The sequence below is a fragment of the Onychostruthus taczanowskii genome, unplaced genomic scaffold (genome assembly GCF_017590055.1).
Source record: "Onychostruthus taczanowskii isolate IOZ18803 unplaced genomic scaffold, ASM1759005v1 scaffold3, whole genome shotgun sequence".
Lineage (NCBI taxonomy): Eukaryota > Metazoa > Chordata > Aves > Passeriformes > Passeridae > Onychostruthus > Onychostruthus taczanowskii.
The window spans coordinates 19,982,011-20,006,934 of record NW_024500349.1 but is presented as its reverse complement, the minus strand read 5'-3'; the positions used below and the strand labels follow the sequence as shown (position 1 = coordinate 20,006,934).

At 45.0% G+C, this 24,924-nt stretch overlaps 1 protein-coding gene across 5 annotated transcripts; it reads right to left on the bottom strand.

Annotated features, from left to right (window-relative positions):
• Nucleotides 1–203: 203 nt before the first annotated feature.
• On the bottom strand, nucleotides 204–24,482 carry WDR86 (WD repeat domain 86). 5 transcript variants are annotated; one of them, XR_005952980.1, is made up of 8 exons: nucleotides 24,142–24,251; nucleotides 23,471–23,740; nucleotides 20,669–20,810; nucleotides 18,771–19,203; nucleotides 9,732–9,867; nucleotides 5,342–5,445; nucleotides 2,978–3,421; nucleotides 2,153–2,898 (listed from the first exon to the last, which is right to left on the bottom strand). XR_005952980.1 is itself a non-coding variant. In XM_041408799.1 (8 exons), exons 2-8 carry the CDS (start codon nucleotides 23,631–23,633, stop codon nucleotides 3,203–3,205), a joined length of 1,113 nt encoding a protein of 370 aa, XP_041264733.1. In that variant the 5' UTR covers nucleotides 23,634–23,740; nucleotides 24,142–24,251; the 3' UTR covers nucleotides 2,950–3,202. The 5 variants fall into 5 exon arrangements, 4 of the variants coding, with proteins under 4 accessions (XP_041264734.1, XP_041264733.1, XP_041264732.1 ...); XM_041408799.1 differs by lacking the exon at nucleotides 2,153–2,898 and having other exon boundaries at nucleotides 2,950–3,421; nucleotides 18,771–18,879; nucleotides 18,964–19,203; XM_041408798.1 differs by lacking the exons at nucleotides 2,153–2,898; nucleotides 24,142–24,251 and adding an exon at nucleotides 24,356–24,482 and having other exon boundaries at nucleotides 2,950–3,421.
• Between the last annotated feature and the right edge of the window lie 442 nt (nucleotides 24,483–24,924).

The following is a 24,924-nucleotide window of genomic DNA, read 5'->3' as shown; positions in this document are numbered from 1 at the left end:
TATAACTAAACAGCCACTTTCCCTCAGCTCTCTTTAACCTCTGCAGGTGTGTGGATTAAGGTTGATGGATTAAGGTGTGGATTAAGGATGATGGTCTGCCCAGGGAGGTGGTGGAGTCACCATCCCTGGACTGGGATGAGGCACCCGGTGCCATGGTTTAGTTGAGGTGTCAGGGAAAAGGTTGGACTCGATGATCTTGAAGGTCTCTTCCAACCCTGTGGTTCTGTGATTTCGGGGGATTACAGGATTTTGTGCAATCAGCTGTTGAACGGAGCTTGGTTCAGGTGCTGTCTCAGAAGCTGTGTCCAGCTCCAGCGTTCTGAAGAAGCATTTGGGCGTTTCTGTGGTTTTATAACATCGCTTTTCCTGCCCTGTAAGCACTCCTCTGCGCCGGGAACAGACATTCCTCTGCCTGGCAGCCTTGCTTGGACGTGGTTTATTCGTTTTCCATGGCTCCACGCTCTCGGTAGAGGGAGCCCAGGTCCCGTCTGGAGCCGGTGGGAGCAGGGAATCGGCCGCGCTCTCCGCTTCCAGCCAGGACAGCAGCCCTCCGTGTGGTGACAGCGTCTCCTCAGCCGGCATTACCGGCTGTGCGCTGCGGGGAGCAGGGCCTTGGCTCGCAAGGACTGCTCAGCCCCAGCGCGGGGACTGAACGGCTGCAGCACAAGGTCGGGTTTTGCGCTGATTCCCTCAGCCAAACACAGCAAAAACAGGCAGTGATTACACTGTTAAGGAATTGCTTGTATTTCATTCTTCTCTATCAAGGCAAGTGCTGTAAAAATTGAATGGCTTTGTATCTCTACCCTGAAAGCTGAAGGATTTCCAAAGACAGCAGTAGGAGCTTCTGAGGGAAAACCAGCCCCAGCACCCGTTATATCCTGGTTTCTTTACAGGCCAGCACTGAGGAACCCCTGGACAAAATAAAGAGCAAAAACAGAATAGAGGAAAGAATTTAAAATTGAAAACATGCAAGTCGTGGATGTAGTTTTAACAAGAAGGAGGTGGAAACACAAATTTACTCCTCCCTTCCCAAACCTCCTGGCATTGGCTGCCTGCCCCTGGGCATGCACTGAAGGCAGCATTGAGCTGCACATGCAGCAGTTCTCTTTGAAGTGGCTTGCACAGCAAACTGGCAGCGACAACTTCAGAAGGGAAGGTTTGTCCTTGGGGAATTTAAAATTAGCATCATAACATGCAGTGCTTGTCAGAGCAGCCATTCATCAATGATGTAACTCTGCCAGTGCAGTTGTAAGTGATCAGCAGAGCAAGAGGCATTGGCTGAAAGCTGCAAGTTAATTTTGACCATGTATTTGGAGGCACTGTGATATGTTTAGCAACAGGCAGAAGTGGTAATGACTCATTAATTCCACTTTCTGAGATCTCTGCTGACTGCGTGTGCAGCTGCTGGGTGCCCAGATAGGCTCCTGTGTCTCATGTACTGCGTGTGAAGTTTTAAACACAAAATACAGCCCAGGTGGTCTGGGGAACTCCATCCAGCTCCTAAAGGCCTCCTACTTATTGTTGTCCTCAGAAGCAAAATACAAACAATCAGCTGCATGGCAAGCCAGCAGCAGCTCACAGACACATGCCACTGAGCCACAATGACCAGCCTGAGAGGTTTACTTTGGAATTAAGTCTGCACGATGCAGCTCACCTCCCAAATTAGTCTCTTGGTAGGCATTTCACAAAATTTAAATGCTGTTTTCTACTAGATGTGGAAACCTGCTGGGTAAGAACTACCAAAGCTGCTCAGCACACAAAATTTAAATGCTGTTTTCTACTAAATGTGGAAACCTGCTGGAGAGGAGAGCAGGGTCTGTGATGGGTCTGACCTACTGACACAGTGTTAAAGGTGTCACAACAGGAGGCTTTGGTGCCATTAGGGCAGTGCTGAGTCAGGGCTTGTAGCACTTTGTCATCCCTGCTTTCCCTAAGTCTGTGCTTTTGTGTCTGGTCCCTCCTATCAGGGAACTGAGCTTTGGCACTTTGGTGCCTGGTGGGAGGCAGGACAGCTTCACACACACCCAACTCCAACCCCAGAACTGAGGGAAAGGCAAGAAATGTTTCCAGAAGTGTATGTGGGGTTTTTTCCCTCCTTCCATCCATTCTTAACTTCTGTGCTTCTGCAGCCAGGCCACACCCCTCCAGATATATAAGACAAAAATGAAAACTAGACAGGTAGTTGTCTGGAGATGCCACATGTTTATTAATCCATTCTAAAAAAGGATTACAGCATTTTTATCTTGCTGTAGTACAGAATAAATAAAGCCATAAAAATAAAAACATGTGGTTAGATATTTTTGTAATGGTTCTACAAAGAGTTATATCTGCAAATAGAAAAATATAAGAACCCTTGTTAATTCATGGCTCAGTGGTTATCAGAGAAGAATGAACCTGGAAAAAGACTGGGAAAACTCTTGAGTTTGACTGCTTATCCAATGCTACTGACAACCTAGCAAGACACAACTTTGGGAGGAGGAAAGACAACACAAGGTCAGCAAACAGGTGACACAAAAGGCACAAACAACCTTGGCACAAAAGGGCTGAGGTTTAGCTTGCTCTGTGGCCTATGTTTTGTTAAAAAAACCAATTAAATTAATTTCTGTCCTACTACTCCCAGCTTCACAGAGATGTCCAGTCTGCTTTAAAATCCTGCTGCAGAGCCAAACCCTCCTGCTTTGGCCTTGTCAGCCAACGACTGACCCGAAGGGCAGCTGTGAAGGTGGAATTCAAGGCCACCTTTCACTGCCACACTGGGCTGGACAGGGGTCATGGGAGGGGGCAACAGGAACGGGAAAACATCTCATTAGACACCAGGCAGCCACCTCTGTGCCCAGGGAACTGATGTCAGCAGTGGTAAGGAAAGTCCCTAATTGCAGTCACACAGTGCTACCTCACCTGAACCACGCTGCCTTCCCTCCCGACCCCAGAGCTGCTCAGCTGAGTCCCTAATTGCAGTCACACAGTGCTACCTCACCTGAACCACGCTGCCTCCCGACCCCAGAGCTGCTCAGCTGCGTCATCACAGCCACGGGATCTGACCTGAGTCCATCTGGCAGCCACAGAGAATCCTGGCTCCTCACACAGAGATTCAGGCAAAGCCACTTCCCATCTCTTTCCAAGTTCTGGTTTACATGGACACAGTGGTGCAGAAAATAAAAGGTTCAGCTTTGGTCACTGACATAAAGCCTGCTCTGGACAGTCACATCAGTTCAACAGCCTCATGTTCCCCATTCTCCTGCTGTATCATACAGCCAACTTTATTGTTGAAGAGACGAGACAGACTCCCCTTCTGGGAGCTCCTGCCCTGCACAGACCTCTCCTTCTTCAAGCGCCGCTTATTTCTCTTGCATATGCCCCGGATGTCCCAGATCCGCAGTGTGCCATCGTGGGAAGCTGTGTAGAGCAGCTCGTTGTGGATCTGGAACAACAGGGTCACAGCACAATCAAACTGTCAAAAAGCAGAGCAAACACAGCTTGATCCCAACACTTAAGGCCTGAGCTCCTTGCAAGAGCCAGTATAAATTATCACAAAAGCTGCTGAAGTGGGATGAGACATTACCAAGTCAGGGCTCATTTCTCAGCCACTTCACAGAGCCATAAACAGCAAGAATTATTAATAACCCAGACCCTCTAGAAAAGCAAAGGAGAACTAAACCCAATGTCAGAGCAGGCTGTGGCTGGGAATTTCTGCTGGAACTGTTTTCAGACTGCTAGTTTTGATGTAGAACTTAAGGAGGCACCAAAACCATCATCAGTGGGCAGCAGTGGGTTCAGGAATGCTTCCTTTCTCGCTTCCCTTCTTCCTTTGCACTAAATTATAGGTACAATTCCTCCTTCAAACTCCATTGCTCTTCAAATCTGCCGTAATTTAACCTGGATTCACTGCTGTGGTTTCATTTCCTTTACGAACCATTTGCTGCTATTGGTAATGTCTCCAATTGCCCATGTTCTGCCCTGGAAACCAGACATCAATCTTGGTGATCTTCCTGCTCCTGTATCAGCCTGCCCACCCCACGGGTGCCCTGTGCTTGCCTGTCTGTGCTGGGACAGTGAGCATCTCCCTGGCTTACATAAGTACCACACAAGCACCACACCTCTCATCCAGCCCTCATTATTATACCTACGATCATCTTAAGGTTGCCACATCTCAGTCCTCTCTCTTCCTGTTTTGGTTTTTTTTTTTTTTTTTGCCCCTGTGCAGTTGGAAATTCAATTACAAAGAAGAACAAGACAAAGCCAAGCTTTGGTCTTGTCCATACCTGGGGCTGCCCAGGGTGGTTCTATCATCTACTCCCCAAACACATCCAGATGCCCACCTGCTTTACAACAACTTCCCAGTACCAGCAGGTTGCAGTTTAAGATCATCCAGCCACTTGCTAATTCAAGAGAAAACTGTATTTACAACTTCATGTGCTTGGGATCAACTCCAAAAGGAATTTTATCTCCTCTCTTTTTCTTTGGACTGTCAGCCTGCCAGAATTACCAACAATGTCTCCCATTGTTAATGAAAATCTTCATCCTGCACACAGCTTACACTGAGATCCCACTGCAGGGAGATGCAGATTCTTAGAGTGGCTGCCCCACCCATGGAAGTGTTCAAGGCCAGGTTGGAAGGGACATTGAGGAACCTGGTCTAGTGGAAGGTGTCCCTGCCTATGGCAGGGGGGGTTGGAATGAGGTCCCTTCCAATGCAAGCCCCTCTGTGATTCCATGGTCTTTGCATGGCCACCAAGGATTACTAATTCCTCCTGTGGTAACCATTAAATGCCAGTCTCACTTGACCCTAGACATTATGCAAACATTAACTTTCAGTTTTAAGCCAGTGGCAGAAACTCCTCCATTTTCCTGGCAGGATGTGGGTCAGATATCACTACTGAGCTGCCTCAGACTGTTTGGGGATGCCATGCCCCTGGGTGGTTTGGGGGACAATGCTATAATTATTCTGCCTGCATAAGGCAGGAACTTCCTTTCCCCTTAGAGCACTGCAAACACTTATCATTAGTGTCTTGTAATGGAAAAGGTCTCATGAGGCTGGAGTCCATTCTGTGCCCCACACAGCATCAGTTCATCTGTCTCAGTTCCCGTGGCTGCTTATCCAAGCTGACCTGAAAAAACCCCGTCCCAGACATGGGGCTGTCCCTGGGGACTCGTTCCGTGGTTTCACTTATCCTTATGATTATTAACAAGCTTTTCTAAAATTACATACAGAATATTCAAGTATTATGCTAGAACAACATCCAATCCAAGACACACAGAACAGTCAGCCACACCAGATCCCACAAAACAAATGAGGGAGCAATCTAAATGAAGAAACTCCATCAAGAAACCCCTTCCTGACCTGGATACAGTTGATGATGAACTTGTGTCCTCGGAAGATCTTCTGCAAGACTCCGCTCCTGGAATTGAAAGCTCTTGCACAGGCATCACCACTTCCTGTGAACACTGACACACAACCACACAGCACAGCCAGATGTGAGCAGCCACATGAGGACAGTCCATAGAAGTTAAAAAATGTACCTAAAACCAGCTCTCAGGGGGGTATGACATATCATTTTGATTCTCTCCTCAGACAAACCAGATCATTTTGCTGACCCCCAGCATGCTTGTTTTGAGCTGTATTTTTTGAAATACTGAACTGATTTAAACCTGAAGTTCCTACACATACCAACATTTCACTCTGCACATGTTTCAAGTATCTATTTCTGCTCTTCTCTTCCACAGCTATTTCCCTGCCTATAATAATTCTAAGCAGGCAATTTATCTCAAGTCTGGTTTTAAGCATTTCCACTCAACCTTTCATTTGTTTTACCAGAGTTATTTACAGCTTTCCATTCAGTACTCCAGTGTTTCCATTACTTCTGCTGCTGCAAAAGGGGCAGGGCTGGGGTAACTAAATTGAGCATGACCAGGAATTTTGGCTATTCATCAGTTTCCTTAGAGCACCTTGCATGTTGAAAGAACAATTTCTCAACACTTCAGCATCTTCACATCAGATCCCCAGACTGCTGCATCCAGGAACTGTAAGGCAGTCTTAATATTTAGATTTTGTACTTAGCAATATGCCCAAAAAGGAGCCCATTTGTGTGCTTTAAAGGTTACAAACAATCTTAATAAACACTTCCCTTCAGTTAACCCAAACTCCTCAAGTTTATTTAGACATAAATATTTCAGAGCTTCAAAAAGCAATATATTCACTGCTCTCTGCATTTCATGTAAAAGCCACTAGCATGGGAAGATTTTTACAAAACTGGTGTGCCTGAAGCCAACAGATTCTTATCTTTTAGGAGAAGTCAGGAACCGAATCTCTAAAGAGAGGTGAAAAAATTATCATGGTTGTAAATTCAGGACTACAATAACAGATGAGAGAACTGACTATGTACTGCCACGAGCTTTTTAAATTCAAATGAAACAGCAGGGAGCTGGGCACCTCCTGGGTGCACCTCCAAGAAACATCTGGATGTGGAAAATCAATGTCACTTTATATGGGCCACAATAATTCAATTTCCAGCAGAGCCCTGAAAAAGCATCATGTCCCACTCTGCAAATGAGTAGCAACAAAGTAAAGCAGGGAACAGGTACTGATTTTTTCCCAGTGAATGGAAATCACTTAATTCTATTACAGACATGCAGAGAGCAGGAACCAATTAAGAGCTGTTTTCACTATGCAGCTGCCAGTTTACTTCAGCTGTTGCCATCAGAACTTCCCTTTTGACAGACATCCTTTATGTCTTTTGAACTGTCACTCTGGATTTAGGAAGTCTCTCTCCACCTCTGAATTTCAAAGAAGAGCTGTTGATCTAACCCAGACTTAGCATTTAAATACATACTTATATATATCACCTGTGAAATGAACAACAACAACAAAATAAAACTAATTTTCTTTTTTTACTTAATTTTCACAGACCCTTGGGAGAACAGTTTTGAAATATTCCCCTGGAGCTTTTGCAACATGAAAAATATATAAACCACATTAAATTTTAAATGGCTGTGCACATACTTTAAGAGAAAAATAATCAACATATCATTAAATAAATTAGACTGAGAACCAGCTGTAATATTCCCCATGCTATTAATTACACAAGCAGACTGAGAAAAGCCACTGGAAACACATTCTGATGATTTAATGCTTAGTTTTCACATCTTTTTGGACTTCCTGTATACTATAAAGTGATTTTGGAAACAGGCATGTATTTTTCCTCTCTTTCTTCTACTCTTTTTTCTTATTTAGACCACAAACCCTTTGGGGCAATGAGCCTTTGGGCTGTGATCAGAGAGAAAGCAGCAGAATTAAGATCTTCTAACAGAAAATTACCACTTCATGGCTGAGATGTTTTTTTCATGTTCTTGCACTGGTGCAAATGTGACATAAACCATAACAAACATAATTTCAATAATTTTTTCCACATTTTTAGAGACTGTTCTGATCTGTCCCAGGAGAATGGACTGTATTTTAAGTTACACTGGTATCCAGTTAACATGTCTTTATAATTCTAATTCTAACAAAATTATTAGATACTGTGGAAAGAAGTGATGAATACACCACAATAATGCAAGCAATCATAGTATATAAATTAATTCTTAGGGGGAAATTTCCTCTTTCATTAATTAAAGCGCACATAATGCATTCAAACAAGTTCCTAATATTTTTCCAGAACTTTTTTTCTACCCTTCAAGCGGAACAATTTGATACTCCCTGTTTGACACTTTTAGTATTTTTGCATTTGATTTAAAACAAGATCTTAAATAACTCTGCAAACTCTTCTATCACACTATCAGGATGTTCTTTGCAGGTCTGACTAAATGCAGCAATATTGTCTGCATTTTAATTCAAAAAAAGAGTGTTGCGGAAAAATAATGTATGTGTATGGCAGGGACAAGGTGGTAGAATGAGGGGGAAGAGAGAGAAAGCTGCAGAGCTGATGGAGGTGGTGTCACATAATGAAACTTTTGTTTGAGCTAAAACTTCCTTTTCTTTACAGTTTGGTCAAGTCTCTACAGGTTGCATGAAGAGCAGGATCAACACTGAACAGCTGCAGCTCTGGAGGTGCCATTAATGAAGGAGACAATCCCTGTCTGCCACCCAGACATGCAAGTTCAGCACGGGATCAGCCAACATCAGCCTAGCACAGATCACTGGCCTTTGCCTAGTCTGGACAAAATCTGGTTTGTGTCTTAATAATTAAAAGGTGGAAAACACACACACAAAATCATCAGTACTTTGTCTACCAGTGAGCATCTCAGGTTACAATTTCTGGTTCATTTCCCTTGCTCTACCTGCCTGCATCTTGAAGCAATAATAACTTGAAAGTGCAGTGTAGGTTCAGACCCTTTACCCCTTCCATTTCAGCCTTCTAGCCAACTGTGGAAGCTGAAACCAGCAAAAATTTCAACCTGCAGGTAGGGAAGAATGGGGTAATTCTGCCATGGAGGTGAGGAGAGCTGAAATAACCATAAATTATAAATAAATATTTTACTGCAGAAAAGCAGTCATGTGGGACTCGTGCTGAAAGGAAGACCAAAACAAGGTTTCCTGGCTAAAAATTCTACCTCTGTGCCTGGTTACATACTAAGTTTCCAAACATAATTAAGAAATCAGTTCAGTTACTGGGTTATAAATGTAGGTGCCAGACAACTGCTACTAAACTGTGCAGGTACAACTCTGCTAACGTGCACCATCTTGCATCTGTCAGCTATTTATCACCATCACACTGAGGAGCTGCCAAAAGAGAGCTCAAGGCCCAGATAGCAACCACTCATTTAGTGTGATGTGTTCACTTCAAAGCTGAAGTGAAGAAATCAAAATCAGGAAAGAGCTGTGAATGTCTAGGTTAGCTTAAGACAGCCATGGCCATCTCCTTTAGGGCAGGAGAGGAGAGAAGGAGAGAAGTTCTTTTTTGGGAAGCAAGGGAAGGTATACATCAAGTCAAATACCAGAAGCAGGATAAGACCAGGATGACACAGAGAGGTTCACTGATCAAAACAGAGGCACTGTCTGGCAACCCAAATCCAGACAAGCAGAAGGAAAGCCAGCACAGAGAGGGAGGTTTGATGGTCAGCAATAGACACTGATGGACAGAAACCACTGTAAACAGGAGGACTGAAGGTAGGAGAGCTGAGTCCTGATCATTAGTAAGGCTTGGCTACTAGAGGAAAATGATTTGGAAAACAAGTCCATGAATGATAACAGATAACAGGTAAAGAACTTGTGGGAAATGAGTCTAGGAGATGGTCAGAGCCTCAATAGGAAGCCTAACATGAGCCTAATAGGAAGCCTAGAAAGGAGCAGTGAGCACCTGAGGTGTGATTCTGGTTTAGGACAGGGTGTTCCACAGAGCCTACAAGGCAGCAGAGAGAGGCACAGGGCTGTGTGTCCAGCAGCAGCACCTGCTGTCCCCAGCATGCAGCAGAAGCAGGTGACAGACACCAGATAGTTAAGGTTAAACCACAGCGACACAAACAAGCTCAGGATTTAAGCCACATCCCTTGGTAACAGAAACAAAATAACTGCCTCTTCATTTGTGAGAAGGAGGTGGAAAATGGAGGGAAGGCCTAAGCTTCCCACAGGGAGTGGTGCAGCAGTTTGGTACTGAATGTAATCATGCTGGAGTTGAAAAAAAGTGACAACTTCACAAGCATTCAAAATTATTCTCCATTAACCACCTTCAATCAAACACAGACATGGAAAAGGAGACTGGAGGGGGCTGGAGAACACAGGAAAGGCAACTTACAGATGCCAGCGTGGTATTTCAAAGTGCTAACGCTGTGTTTGTGAGCCTTGTAGGTCTGGATCCGCTCCCCAGTGTCTACAAACCAGCACTTCACCGTCCTGTCCGCGCTCCCCGAGTACAGGTGACGATTCACCAGCTGGGGGGAGAGAAAAACACATCAGCAACGCCCTCTCAGGCACCTTTGTGAAAGAGCTGCACTGAAGGGACCCATCCCAAGTCACATTTTCTGACTCAGAGAGCAACAAGCTGCACCTTCAAACAGAGGAGTGGTGAGCAAACCAACCTTGGGTTCTTCACAGTCGCATCTCCCACTGACTTCTGGGTCTTAAAAACAGCCCCCAGCTTTCAGAACATAAAGGCTTAGCCCATCTGCTTGTGCCAGCAGGCAGGATTCCAGGGAGCTTAACAATGCTAACCCTACATCCATAATCAGTTATATTACTAAAGTCTCAAAAAAAACCCCAGCAGTGTTGTTTCTGCAAAGCATATTTGACAAAGAACTCTTACCCAATTGTTACTTGCTAATTACAAAAAAATTCAGAACCATTCTGAGTAACAAAAATTTCTTAAAAAGGTAAATTACAATGAAAATCTACACACCATAAACCAGGGTTTATATTTAGTATGATCACTCTGCACAAAGTCAGCGTTCAGAAACACTAACTCATCCTTGAAAGTGTTCTGTATCTGGATTTCCACAAGTCTTTTTAGACTGTTATTGAATGATTAAATAAGTAACTATCCTGACACAGGTTTTTAAACATCTTCAAGCAGATTGTCTTGTGCTATGTGCTACCCCTCATTGTACCAGTCATCCTACACATTGTGAGAACTCACTGGTGGGGAGGATGGGGCTTGTTCCACATAGGACAGAGAATGACAAAAGGAAGGATTGAAGCTGGGGAACAGAGACAGAGAGAAAATAACTGACCTGTGCAAAACTAAAAAAAACAACCAGTTCACAGTAAACAAGCTACACAAAGCCTGAAAGCTCAGGAAGGAAAAATTCCATCGGGCATAGAAAAATCTGGCATTCTCTGTCTGTGTAAAGACATCAAACTGAATGTTTTCACAGCCATTGCTATTATGTAGAGCCCAACTCCTGCTGAAAGCAGCCAGTCACTCCAACACCCAGCTGTGGCCCGAGGGAAGTTTTATGGACTTGCAGCAGCCTCTGTATCAGAGGGATGGAGAGACAGGAGGGAGAACTCTGACCCCCCACCAAGAAGTGGAATTTCCCCAGGGAGTAATGAATGGTACCTTGTTTGTCCACCAGACACACATACCAGGCTTGAATGACCACCAGTGCACAAACTCCTGATGCTTCTCCAGTATCTCCAGGAAACCAGCAAATAACAAATCAACTTGTGGTCTTGCTCGTAGAGCACTTTTAAGGGTTGGCTTTCCTGCCACCTTAGATTTGGTCCCCACTCTTTTCACACTCTCTATTTGTAAGGTTGGAATGCTGTTCATGCTCTTCCATCTCCACTCCAAATCCATAAAGGAATGGCCCCATTCCCAAAAAGCATCAGAAGTGAGTTTTGTACAAAACAGCATTGTGCTGTGTTACAACGTGAAGCAAAAGGTATTTTAAGATATGAAGCACTACAGTGATAGGACTGGGATAACCCACACAAGAAATGAGTGCAAGCAGACTAAGAGGCTCCCTTGCCACAGCTCCCACCAGCTCAGTTGGAGCAGGACATGCCACTCTTCCTCCCAGCAGAACCTGGCCCATGGGAGTGATTTCACAGCTGAATGCCAGGAGCTTGTAAAGCACAAACCACTGTAAAAAGCCAGCAGTACTTTGAAATGTCACTTCCTATTACTTTTAAGCTGTTTTAGCAACAGCATTAATGCTACATCTCCATGAGAAGAGAGAACGAATGGCCAGCAGCAGTAACAAAACCAAGACCCACAAGTTAGCCTGAGGAAGGACTTTTAAATTTCAGTCTCTCCCTAAACAGGCATAAAGAACATTGTCATGTGCACCTGCTAAATGGAAGAGGATGTTTGGAGTTGAGATCCTGCTGCGTGGTTTGTGGCCAAGTTGTTGCATTTCTTTTTTAGACGTCTTGCTAGCAGCATCAACCCACCCACTGAGCAAGGAAAAACACTAAATTATAACCTCCCACAGGTAAATGCCATTCTGCATTAATGGTACATTAGGTTATACCACTTCATTTCTACATTTAAGTGGGTGTATCAATGAACAGGAGAGCTGCAGCTTTCCTAGATTTGCTAATTTGTTAGACACAAAAATGTTTCAAGTTATGCAGATTTACTCAGATAATTTATAGCATCAGGATTTTAAGAGCCTTAGAATCATAGAATGGTTTGAGTTGGAAGGGACTTTAAAGATCATCTTGTTCAAAATCCCTGCCATGGGCAGGGACACCTTCCACTATCCCAGGTTGCTCCAAGCCCCTTCCAACCTGGCCTTGAACACTTCCAGGGATGGGACAGTCAAAGCTTCTCCAGGGAACCTGTGCCAGGGCCTTAGCACCCCCACAGGAAATCATTTCTTCCCTATCTAAATCTACCCTCTTTTAGTTTAAAGCCATTTCCCCTTGTCCCATCACTCCACAGTCTTGTCCAAAGTCCCTCTCCAGCTCTCTTGGAGCCCCTTTAGGCACTGGAAGGGGCTCTCAGGTCTCCCTGGAGCCTTCTCTTCTCCAAGCTGAACAACCCAACCCTCTGTGCTTGTCTCCACAGCGGAGGTGCTCCATCCCTCTTCATCATCTTCGCAACCTCCTCTGGAGATGCTCCAACAAATCCATGTCTTTCCTGTACCGAAACCCTAGAGCCGGATGCAGCACTGCAGGTGGGGTCTCACAAGAGAAAAACAGAGAAGAATCACACCCTTGACCTGCTGCCTGCACTGGTTTTGCTGCAGCCCTGGGTAGGGTTGGCTTTTCAGTGTCTGAGATCTGGTGAGGTGGTTGGCACACCAAGCATCTCAATTAAATTCAAAGCCTCTGTGCTGCCCAATGAAACACTTCCTTCCTCTCCCCAATTTAAGCAGGTGGGCACAGTAGCCTAGCACAGGATTCTCAGTCTTGCATGGGAAAGGAAGTATTAACAGGTTAAACAATCCACCAGATGCCACAGACTGAGCCTGCAGCAGAGCCAACAGCAAAACCCAGGGCAGGCTCTGACTGTCGCACAGCCCCTCATTCCCATGGCATTTTTATAAAACAGCATGAAATGGCTGTTAGTGAAGAAAGCCTTCAAGAGCTCTCAGCTCAGGCTGAAATTGCAAATCAGATCTGTCTTTAGTGATATGATAGGCATAATCTCATCTAAATTGGTTCACATCTCCACAGGATGGAGATAGCTGCCTTACAGTCACTGTGGTCTAGGGCACAATTCTTCTCATCCTGAGGCACATCTGAAACAGATCATGCCTTAAAACTCGCTATTTCCCACACCCAGCAAGGACAACCTTCTCAGCTGTGGCCAGAATAATTCAGGTGAGATCACTCCTTCACTTGACTAAAGATAGGTCTAGCTTACAACTCCAGCCTAAGCTGCAACACTTCCGATATCTGCATTTACTCTACATTTAAAATAACCATTATCATCACTTACTGTTCCCCCAGCAAAAAGCACCTTACAAGCTGGCCCCACACTCTGTGGTTTCAAAATATTTAGCAGACACAGTTACATATTCCAATCTGTGTCTTCCCAGAGAAGAGGTGACATTTCTAAAGCTGTGTTTTCCTTGGCTGGCTTTTGAACACTTGGTTCACTTTGGCCAACTGCCCAACAAAGCTCCTGAGCACAGAACACCACGGCCAGGCAAGGACACCTGCAGCAGAGGGGACGACACAGAACAGATTTGCAGCTCAGATACCAATGGGCTGAGTGGACATTTCAAACCCATGTAGCTTCAAAAACATTAAAAAGCTGACAACAGTTTGATGCCCAGTTCTAAAGTCTCAGCCAGACAGCAGAAAAAAACCCCATTGCATTGATATTGGCAATTCTGGATTGTTAATATTTCCCATGAGAACTTTTGCTTTGAACCAGATGAAACACTGACATGTGAATGGAGCAAATTTGTCTTAATCCTCAACCCAAAGTACTGGAGATGTAACTATCCCTTGAAAAAGTTCAGTCAAACTGCTTGTGAGCTGCATAGTAATAGCAGTAGCAAAAGACTAGTTGTAAACACTTTAGTAGTTACAGGTCTCATTAATAAGAAAAAACCTTGGTTGTAGCCCACAAACAACCAGAATTTTAATAAAGAACAAATTATCACGTCCAGGGTTGGTCTCTCAAGACAATCACAGCCCGACTGCTTCACAAGCTTGGCTGAACTGCATAAATGCAGCAGCTTAAGCCAACTTCTACCTGTAAAAATGCCAAAAAATAACAGCAAAAGAGCTGTTTAGCAGATATTTCAACCTTATAGGAATGGACTTTGCCCTCCCAATTAACCTTTGCTATGAGAAACAATTTTTGGAGAGCCAAGGAGAGCCAACTGATTCTCCAAAGAGATCTGGACACATCCTTTTGCTGGGGGTCAGTGCACTCAGCCTGGCCCTCATCAACTTCAGGATGAGTTCACATGAGCAACCACATACCCCATCACCAGTTTATTCTTCTTGTGGAGGTCAGTGTTCCTACAATCTGGAATTTGGGTCTTCTGTTCACAGCCACTTCTAAGTCAAAAATCACCAAGCTGGACCAATGTCAAGATACAACTATGTAAGTCTTGGGCCGAGTTAAGAGTTTCAGGATCCCATTCAAACCACATCCATTTTAACGAGCTAACAAAGTCCCTGTGGGCAAGAAATTGTTGGGTTTTTTTTCCCTGAGAATCCATCTAGAATGAGCTCTCTGGACTGGCTGTTAAGAGAATGTTTTTCAGCTTTTTTACTGCAGTGCAAAGTGATGGCCCAATGTTTCTTACAGGTTCTTACATGTGTTGTACACCTTCACATTCCACTTATTCACATCTTCATCCTCTGATGCAACAAATACCAACACAAATTGCAAAAAATACGTGCACTTAATTTAAGTGGTGTGGCAAGAAAACACTTCTGTCCCTGTGATCACAACAGTTCAGCACATAAACAGAGTTCAGGCAGTGGCTTTGTTCAAAGCATTCTTTTCTTCTAGTCAGCTTTAAAAGGCAACTGAAGGGAATGGTCCAAACAAAGGAACTTTTGCAGGAAAAGCAGAAGCAAGTCCTTGCCCACTCATGTTCATGTTCTTCAAAAGGGAGTTTTCTTGCAAGGATGTTTGCAGTAGGATCCAAGCTAAATTCCAAGCTGGATCATTTCTCTCTGCCAGCTTTTGGCAGCACAATTTTGATAAATACTCAGAGGCCGAACAATCGGCAAAGGACAAAGCAATCCTTGTGAACAGTTTGCAAAGCTACTTAGGAGAGACATTAGAAAAACACACACAAGTAAATATTTAAATCAGGGTTATTCAGCCCATTGCAGGCGGACACAATAATGAAGATGCATATTTGATTATTAATTGTAAATACTGGTCTTTAGCCAGGCCTGAAATTTTAAGTGGAAGAATGAGCATGAGCTATGTGGTTACACTCAGCCCACCCTTGCTTTTTCCCATCACTTCCTATAAAATCTCATTATTGGCTCTTATATGAAGAGGGAGCTCCCAAAACAGCTGCTGTACTTTGTCTGCCAAGCTATCAACACACTGCAGGAGGAGGAGAGTGAAGAGTTCTGGCTGTTCCACTGTGAGCTACCTTGCCTGACTGGGAAAGTCAAGGAATCAACGCTGCCAAAGCACCTAACACAATTCCCACGGCAGAAAGTCTCCCAGCAAAACCTCTCTCAGCCCAGTTTAAATGGTGAAAGGAGAAGAAAAGTGGCATTATGAACACATAAAGCTGCAGAACTCCTTTGGCAGCAGAGCACACGAGGTGGGTTCAGCTGGTCACCTTCACAGTTTAAATGGTGAAAGGAGAAGAAAAGTGGCATTATGAACACATAAAGCTGCAGAACTCCTTTGGCAGCAGAGCACACGAGGTGGGTTCAGCTGGTCACCTTCACAGTTTAAATGGTGAAAGGAGAAGAAAAGTGGCATTATGAACACATAAAGCTGCAGAACTCCTTTGGCAGCAGAGCACACGAGGTGGGTTCAGCTGGTCACCTTCACCAGCCTGGCCCCCAGACAGCAGGACGAGCCTGGGGAACAGGACAGCTCAACCTCATCACTCCCCTGCCCAGAGCCACCAAGGACAGGGCACGAGGGAAAGCCCAAAGCCCACCAACACTTTCTGTTCTGCCATGCTAGATGAGAATTGTTTCCAGGCTCCTGTACTTACACTACCTGGCAACAACACTTTAAAGGATCTTAGAGCAACATGGGAATGCTCAAAATCTGAACCTGTCTGTGGCATGACCCCTCTGCTTTCCACACACCACCACTGCAGGAAGCAGGGTGGAAAACATGGGTATGCTTTATGGCTATCTACCCAGAAAACTCCTTCAACAAGCTCCAGGAATTTCCATTCACTGCTACAGCAACACTATTGGTGTTTACTGTAAAGCAATGGGAGATGACTGGAACAGACCAGATCTAATTTGCAGCAGCTCAGAACATCCTGGGGCATTCCCATCAATAACAGCTTTTTAAAGTTGGGGAAAATATGGTCTCAATATCCAAATTTTTCCTGATCTGTGTCCAGGATGAGAAATCACACTGAGCATTTCTCAAACGTTTTGAAAAGTCATCCTCCCTCAGGGATCTTTATTTTAATAAATAAAATGAAAAGAAGTCTTTATTTTTCTTTCCCTTTTTTTCTCCCCACACAAGCATTGTACCACCCAGAGAACAGGTAACTGCCTTCAATTTCTGGCACCAACTCAGCTCTTCCAGGACAGCAGAGTGAAAATCTGATGTAATTAGCAGCTCACTGCTGCACTGGAGAAAATTAATTACTGTCAACAATTAAAACTTCTGGCTACTGTGGGCAACTCACAACTACCTCCCAGTCCTTCCTGACCCAGGGTTTGAAAAATACCATCCCAGCTCATTGCCACAGATTCCAACACTGTCACTTGGAAGCCTGAGGCAAAAAAGGCCCCAAAAGCTTTCTGAGGACAAAACAAAAATAATAATAAAAAACACACCTCTATTCAGGAAGTTTCCTTTCTGTTGAAACATCTTTGTACAGATTCTGGTGATTGACCCCTTTCTAAAAGAATGAAAATACCATGTGGGCTGTGCTGAGTGGCAGCCAAGTGGAACAGAAGGGATAGTGTTGAACCCAGAAAGGCAGAGGGAGGAATTAGGAAAGACTGACAGCCTAAAGCTATTCAACAGCAGTGACTGCTTAAGCTGGGGTAAGTTTGGGAGGCCTGGACACTGAATGCTCTCTGTAGGGGCTGTTTGTACCTCAGCTGGACCCTCCCAGCCCCAAACATTAACTGGTGATGAGAGAAGAGGGGCTACCAGTCACTCCAGAAGATTTGGCCAGGACTGCTGCCAACACGGTCTTGGCAGCAGCAGCAGTCTTGTGTACTCTGAATTGTTCAGGTTTTCCAAATAGATGTATTGGTTTTGCTTTTCTTCCCCCCTACAAGAAGTTCTGTTTGTTTAAAGCCATTGCTTAACTCTGTGCTCACAGGCATTGCTCATTCCTGAGCATTCAAAGGGCATAATTGAATTTCCCAGGCTTCTGGGAGAGGGTCAAGCCAGCTTTGTGTAACAATTTTAGCAAGAACCCAATTAAATTAAGGCAAACTCTGTTGTTGCCAATCTGTGCCTTGGAGAAGGGTTACAATTAACAACAAAACATAGCGTGACACTAAGGACAGCAACAGATTTACTTCAGTATCCTCAGAGTACATTACCACAATATCATAAAAACAAGATTTAACACTGAGAATTTACCCAAGCAAGACAAACATTACTCCAGGGCAATATGATATTGTGTGGGTTTTTTTCTTTTCTTTTCTAAAAGTGAAGGAAAACAGTATTCCTTCAGTATTCCCAGGTTTTTAGTCTTCTAGTGTCAGCTGTGACTACCTTATTTAGAAACAAAGGCAACTTTTATTAAACAGCTATTAAAGATAGCTCCTGTAGCCTCTGTAAGGGAAAAACACCTATGGACAACAAACACAAACAGGGAGAGCAGGGAGAAAAACTACTGTCATTAACTTCAGCCAGACACATCCATGTATAAACATTTATGACCTGAAACTGAGTGACAGACCATCATGTACTCTTTTAAATGCACTATTAGCATTTTCTGGTGGATAATGAGCTTGTGGATAACTGTCTTTCCCTTCTTGCTTCATCTGCCTGACCTCCTCCTCTCCATTGCAATGTTAACAAAGCTGGCAGCATTCAACATAAAAATACTGCAAACAGAAAAACAGAGTATAGTTTTTCAGATCTCATTACATTTTTTTCCCTCTCTGCTCCATCATTTCCTGATTTCTCTCCCCGATACTCTTCTTCTCTTTTCCATTTTTCTTGCCTGTTTTCTTGTCTTGGCCATCTGTTTCTCCCTTTTTTTCTCCCATCTTGTCTGTATGGTCTTTAATGTAGGATTTATTTCAGCTTTATGCTTTCCTATTATCTTTTGCCCACAGTTTGGGGTAGGGCTTTGGGTTGGGTTTTTTGAAGTTGTCTGGTTTACTGAGTGTTTTTCCCCTCCCCGTTTTAAAAGACCTGACCCTGTGTTACTTGCTCAGGTTATTTTCTTCCAAGTCTGGTGAGCCTGACTGCACAATTCCACTCAGATGAACAGTGCCCTCAGCACACCTACTCATGAGTTCCATGACCTAGTGGAATTTAAATAGATATTGAGCTAGAAGTTAGACCAGGGCAGCCACCAGAAGCTAAGAGGAAATCACTAAGTGTTTTAGAGAAAGAGGGTATGTCTCAAGACCAGAGTGCACTATTATTTTGTTATTACATAAATATTTAAGCTCACCATTTATAACCTGTCTCAGAAGAGCTTCTTTATGAATGAGAAGATAACTGAGATCCACATGAATTAAGACACAGATGCCCAAAGGCCCTCGAGGAAACCTCTGCCCTTACCTCTAGGCAAATTACTGATCCTTGGTGCTCTTTGAAGACTTTCAGCTGCTCTCCAGTGACAATATTCCAGGTCCTGATGGTGTAATCCGTGCTGCCAGAGAACAGCTCCCTGTTTGGTGCATCAAGTATAAGGCATAAGACAGCCCCAGTGTGTCCCAGCAGGGTCTGGTAGCAGCGCCCGCTGGACACCCACCAGACCTTCACAGTGCAGTCCGTGCTCCCTGTCACCAGCAGGTCCCTGCTCACTTTCTCCTCCTGCTCCTCTTCCTCCTCCTCTTCCTCCAGCACATCCCTGGAGGAATAGTGAGCTAGGGTCAGGACACAGTTCCGATGGCCCCGGAATTCCTGGATTTGTTTCTCCTTGTCCACGCTCCAGCAGCGGGCTGTCCTGTCATAGGAGCCACTGAAGAGATAGTCTTTAGCAACCAGGATTCTGCAAAAAATAAAGGTTTGTGCATGTGAACAGTATTGTTCTTTATCATAACCATCTTTTGTCACTGTTTCAGTGCCAGGCCAAGTACCCCAAAGCATGAAATAGCAGCATATACATAACATCTTTGGCATTTTTAAAAATTAAACACTTTCCTGTTTCTACTTTTAAAATTGAGGTCCCTCATTCAGGTACATTGATGCAGATATTTTTACACTATAGCATTGTAACTTTCTGCATTTTGTGCTGCTGAAATTCCTTCCAGCAAGGAATATGAACTTTCTTAAGTTATATATAATACCTAGAAGTTTGTTTTGTTGTTTGGTTTGTGTTTGTTGGGGTTTTTTGTAATTAGTTAATTCTTGTAAATTATTCATTAATATTTCTTTATTAAAAAATTGTTTAAAAACAGACCTGTGACAATAGCTTGGAACCAAAACAACAACAAAGCAACAAAATAACATTCCAGAAATCTTAACTGTAACTGACAGTGTGCAAAATAACCATCTTTCCATCATCAAATAAGGAGAGTGCAAGAAAAAAAAATACACTTAATTCCACTTAGCTCAGGATCTCAAAAAAGGTAAAGCACAAGCACCCCACTTATTACATAAGTGAAGAGCAAACCAAAGATTACACCTCAGGAATTCAACTTCCTGGGCCTTCAAAATAATGAGTTGTAGCTGCACAAACATACAAAACCAGAAAAAAATCTACAGTTCATATTTCCAAACCAGAGATAGGAAACATCCATAACCTGCCTTTTTTGTCAGCTGACCTTTCCTCAGGTTCCTGTCCTCTGGAACCTTCCAAACAGGCAACAAAGTCATATGAATGGGGAACACATTTCCCATTTGCTGATTCAAGCAAAAATCAGGCCTGTGCCAAAACACAGAACCAGCCTTCCTAACTATTTACAGAATCTCACTACACATCATATGTGTTTTGAGTTAGAAAGGAACTAAAAAGCCCACACGCCCACCAGAAAAGAAATGTTAAAAAAATACCAATCTTTGACTGCTCTATTTGCCATTAATTAAATCCAGTCCAACTATTAATGGGCACTTTAAATGGAAAGGCCAATCAGCCACACACAGTAAGTTTATTATTAAAATTCATTTGCCCAAACAGGCATAATAATAACAGAAAAATCTCTGACTTTATCCCTCTTGCTGACACAAAAGCTCGACAGGATGTTTTTAAACCTATTTATCAGCAGCATCTGTTATCAATTGGATCATTTCTTCTGGAATTTCATTCCTGGCCCTGGATTCCATTCCCCTGCTGAGTGCCTTTCATTTCTCTCCTATCTGTGTCAGCAGTGTTGCTAGAAAAACTAATCACTGCAACTCAGAACACGAACTCAGAGGTTTACACAGCCCCTTTTATGAGTGCAGCAATGGGGAGCTGCAGTGCAATGATGAAGTGTGTGACAGCAGATGACAGGAGCACGAGGGGACAAGCCCACCTGTTGACAATGGATGTGTGGCCTCGGTAAATGGCCAAGCACTGCCCGGTGGCCACGTCCCACTTGCGAATGGTGTGGTCAGCGCTGCACGTGAAGGCGGCCTCGTTCTCCAAGTGGCAAAAGGTGATGTAACTTTCATGTCCTAGGAACAACAAAGGAAATCAGTCACTGTGCTTGCAGAAAGGACAGACCAGTCCAGCTCTTCACCTTAGCCAAAAGAAAAATACAAACAAATGCAGCAAAGCTCCAGTTTTAAATGCACCGCCGTGCTTTTCACGTTTAAAGATTTGTGTAAAACAAGAACCATTTCAACACAGCAGAAAACTTCACTGACATCAGGATTAAGTGAGAGAGTAAAACAGTACAGTTCCACCAAGCAGGTAAAGCAAACAGTATTATAAAAATGTAATGAGATAGACTAATACCAATATAAAAAACTCAGACTAATGAAGTGTGATACCAGTAAAAATCTAGATTATTTTTTAATTAAAAAATGCTTTTTCTTCCTTCTTCTGAGAGCAGGGAGAAAAAGGCAGCATTTCAACCCAGCCCACTGATTGTCAGGACACAGTCATAAATCAAAGCAAGAAACTCTGAAAAAAATGACCTGAGACTTACCAGCAAGTTTGATTTCATTGTCCAGGCAGAATGAAAAGCAAACAAAAAGACATACCAAGTAAATAGTCAGCCAACACTTTCCCCCACATGACTAAACCCCACAATTTTCTAAGTATAAGTATACCTTTAAGGAAAAGAAAGGAAGAGAGGGAGGGAGGATTAGAGCACAATTGTTTACACAATATGTAGACTCTACAGTTACAATAAAAACAGGCACAACCACTGCTTTAAAAATGTCACACTGACAAACAAGGCAATACCAAAAAAGAGGAATCAATATTACCACCTCAAGCTTTTGTTGCTGCTTAGCAAGACGTGTCATTTTTCTCTTGTAATATTAAATGCACCACACGTAAAAATCACCTTAGGATACAAATCCCAGCTTCATCCAAGATCTCATGTGTGAAATTGCTGTCACCTATCTAATCATTGGACTACTATTACCTTGAACTCTTCTGCTTTAACATTTAAACTGTAAGCTTTTAGGAGCAGAACTGTTTCCACTTAAGTCACTATTACAAGAGTGACAGCTGTGGCTGAAGTTGGTGGGCCCTACTGTGACTTAAATACTATTCTTTGAGGAAAAAAAAGAAAAAAAATAAATTAAAGGACAGTTGTGATTAAAGAGAGACAGATGGACAAAGGTATTAGAAAAACTGAATGTTGTAAAATAAATAGATGGTAAAAAAACTGAGGGAAAGCAGACTGTCCAGTAAAGCACTGTTTCACTGACTGCAAAAACCAGATTTCAGTACGAGTCCTGAAGTTCAAAAGCCTTGTTGTAGTTCAAAAGCAAACCAGAATCCATGTTACAAACATATGGCTTGTTTCCTCTAAAACAAATTCATCAGATGCCAAAAATTAAACAGATCACCAGGGCTATAAGCAAAACTACACTCATTCTCCCACATTTGTGAAACTTTCTGCAAAGCAGCCTGAACAGATCAGGTTTCAATCACTGGGATTTTTCTCACAGCATCATGTAATCCAGCTCTGAGATCAAAACAGCATCTTGGTTACTGCACCAAAGTCTGCCAGGCAGATTTCAACCATCAGTAAAACCCGAGCCACACACAGGGTGCCAAAGCCCCATGTGGCAGACAAGGTCTGGTGCTGGTCTGGCCAAAAGCAGCCACCACACAACTCTGCTGGTTGTGCTGTGGTGGAGCTTGAAACTGCATTAGAGATACAGGTTTATCAGTAATTATAGCTTGTAAAATCAAAATTGACACGACAACTGCGTGTGTGCATAAGTATAAAATACATACAATTATCTGATTTGACTGGCAGTTCACAAACCACCCAGCCCAACCTTCTTCAGAGTTTACCCCAAACACTGGCAGATTCCATAATAATGGATGCTATCCAATACATTTCTCTTTCTAGTTTGAAGGGATTTCTAAGCCTTAAGCAAATGCAGTGAGTTTTCCAGAAGCTAGAATCATGGCAGGATGTGGGGAAAAAAGACAATACTCCATAGTGAAAAACAAGCAAGCAAGCAAACAAACAACAAAGAAATCACAGCAATGTGATTTCTTCTTTGGAAGAAAAAAACATTAGAAATTCCAAATTTAACAGCTTCTTTTTTTTCATTAAAAGAACATGAGTGGGAATACAAACATCTTTAGCCCACATCTAGACTTCTGCATGTCCACTGTCTACAGTTTTTTTTTTCTTTTCAATTACTGACACACCAGTCTTTTTTTTTAAGATGCAAAATGAATTTAAATTTCAAAAGCCCAGCAATTAACATTTCTGTGCATCCCATGAGGAGGGAAAACAGAAGTAACCTATTTAGCAAGGTTCCTTTCCAGACTTCTGGGTCAAGAGGCTCTAAATAAAGACCACCTAGAAATGAGATTATTAAAAGGACCGAAAAAAAAAAAAAAAAAAAAAAAAAAGAGAGAAGAACAAAAAAACAGTATTTTTTCACAGGGTAAACCAGGGCTTCCAGAAAGTGACATAAGTTAAACAACTTCGCACACCCTGAGATAAAAGGATCCGCGCACTCAGTAGTGCCGGTAACCTGTTTTGGGTTGAAACAGCTCCTGCTTAACGCTGCTGTAATAAACACCAAAACAAGCATGATTTTGGCTGTCGGCAGGGACTGAAAGAGACAGAACACGCTGTGTGGCCTGTGCCACCCTTCAGCCCCAGAGCCCCGGCGAAAAGCCGCTGCCGTACCTTGGAGGTGCCCGCGGCACTGGCTGTCCGCGGTGCTCCAGAGCCGCGCCGTGCCGTCCTCGCTGCCCGTCAGCAGCCGCTGCCCGTCGGGGCTCAGGCTCAGCCAGTTGATGCCGCCTTGGTGATCCGTGCAGACCTTCACGGCCGAGCCGCTGTTCCCCATCCCGGCGCAGATCACGGCAGACCGTGCTCCGGACCTCCGGCCGTGCCACACAGACCGACTTCTGCCATTACCTCAACGCCGAAACATCAGCACGGCAGTCCGGGCTCCTGCACAGAGACACAAAGGGGGAACGGGGGAGAGCGCCTTAAATCATTTCATCCCCCCGTGGCTGCATCGCTTTCCCAGCCAGGGTGAGCCGAAGCCACTGGGTCCCCGTTTCCCTGCAGGATCCCAAGCCCCACGGCGCAGATGGGCGCACACGCTGCCCGCTGTGCCCGCTCCATGGGCATCGGGGCACTTCCAGCCCCTTGGGGCGGCTGAGCCAGGGCGGCGGTACCGCTACCTGGTGCCCTCGCCCAGGCTGCTGCTTTTGAAGCAATCTTAGCGCTGAGTTCGGGCACTCCGAGGAGGCGACGGCTCCGAGAGGGGAGCCAGGGCTCAGGCGGCCCCCAGAGCCCCGGGCTGCCGCCATCCCTCCCGCACGGTCCCGCGGCATCTCTGCACTCACCGCCCGGGGCACGGCTCCGGAGGAGCGATCCCGCACTCGCGCTCCGGGCAGGGGGAACCTCCTCCTGCCGGGACACCGGAGCCACCGGCGGCCCTAGCGCAGGGTCCCCCCGGCTGCCTCCGCCCTGCGGGGAGGCGGGAAGGGCTCCCGCCGTGCCCCCTCAGCCCACCCCGGGGCGGGCCCTCACCCCCCGCCCCAGCCCTGCCTCCATTACCTCCCGCTCCGCGTTCGAGCTGCTTCCCCCCGCGGCGGCCGCGTCGCCCCTCCCTCGCAGCTTCCCCGGTGTTGCCGCTCTGCGCCTCGTCCTCCGCTCCAGAGGTGCCCGGCAGCGCTGCCCCGCCGGGACGGCCTCTACCCACAGCGACCCCCCTTCCCGGGCCAGCGGCCTCCCCCGGGCTGCAGCCGGCCGCACCGCAGCTCGGTCTCCCGGCGGGGTGGGAGGGTCTCTCCCGGCTGGGGTCTCGTTGAGAACCGCACTGCCGCCGGAGCAGCCCGACAGCACCCCCGCATCCACGGCGGAGCTCGTCCCGGGGGAGGCAGCGCTTCCTGCGGCACCTTCGCCCCTCAGGACGCGCGAGGGCACCGGCATTTCCTCCCTGGCTTCTCCGGTGCCTCCCGGGGGGCGCAGAGGCTTGTGCTGGGAGCTGGGTTGAGGGAAACCATCGCCTTTTGTTCCTCTTTTGGCCCCTCTGCCTGGGCGAGCTCCTGCCACGTTTCGCCTGAGGACCCCCCCACAGGAGCCCCAAAGGAGACAGCAAGCGCTGTCTCGCTTTGCTCCGACCC

What these genes read in the sequence shown, in the direction of transcription:
- WDR86 (XM_041408798.1), bottom strand. Translation starts at nt 23,633, where the DNA reads ATGGGGAACAGCGGCTCGGCCGTGAAGGTCTGCACGGATCACCAAGGC. An exon ending in GATCAGTAATTTGCCTAGAG is followed by an intron (nt 9,868 to 18,770) that starts GTAAGGGCAGAG and finishes CTCTCCCCCCAG; the next exon opens with CTGGTGAATCGTCACCTGTA. An exon ending in TCATCATCAACTGTATCCAG is followed by an intron (nt 3,422 to 5,341) that starts GTCAGGAAGGGG and finishes CTGTTGTTCCAG; the next exon opens with ATCCACAACGAGCTGCTCTA.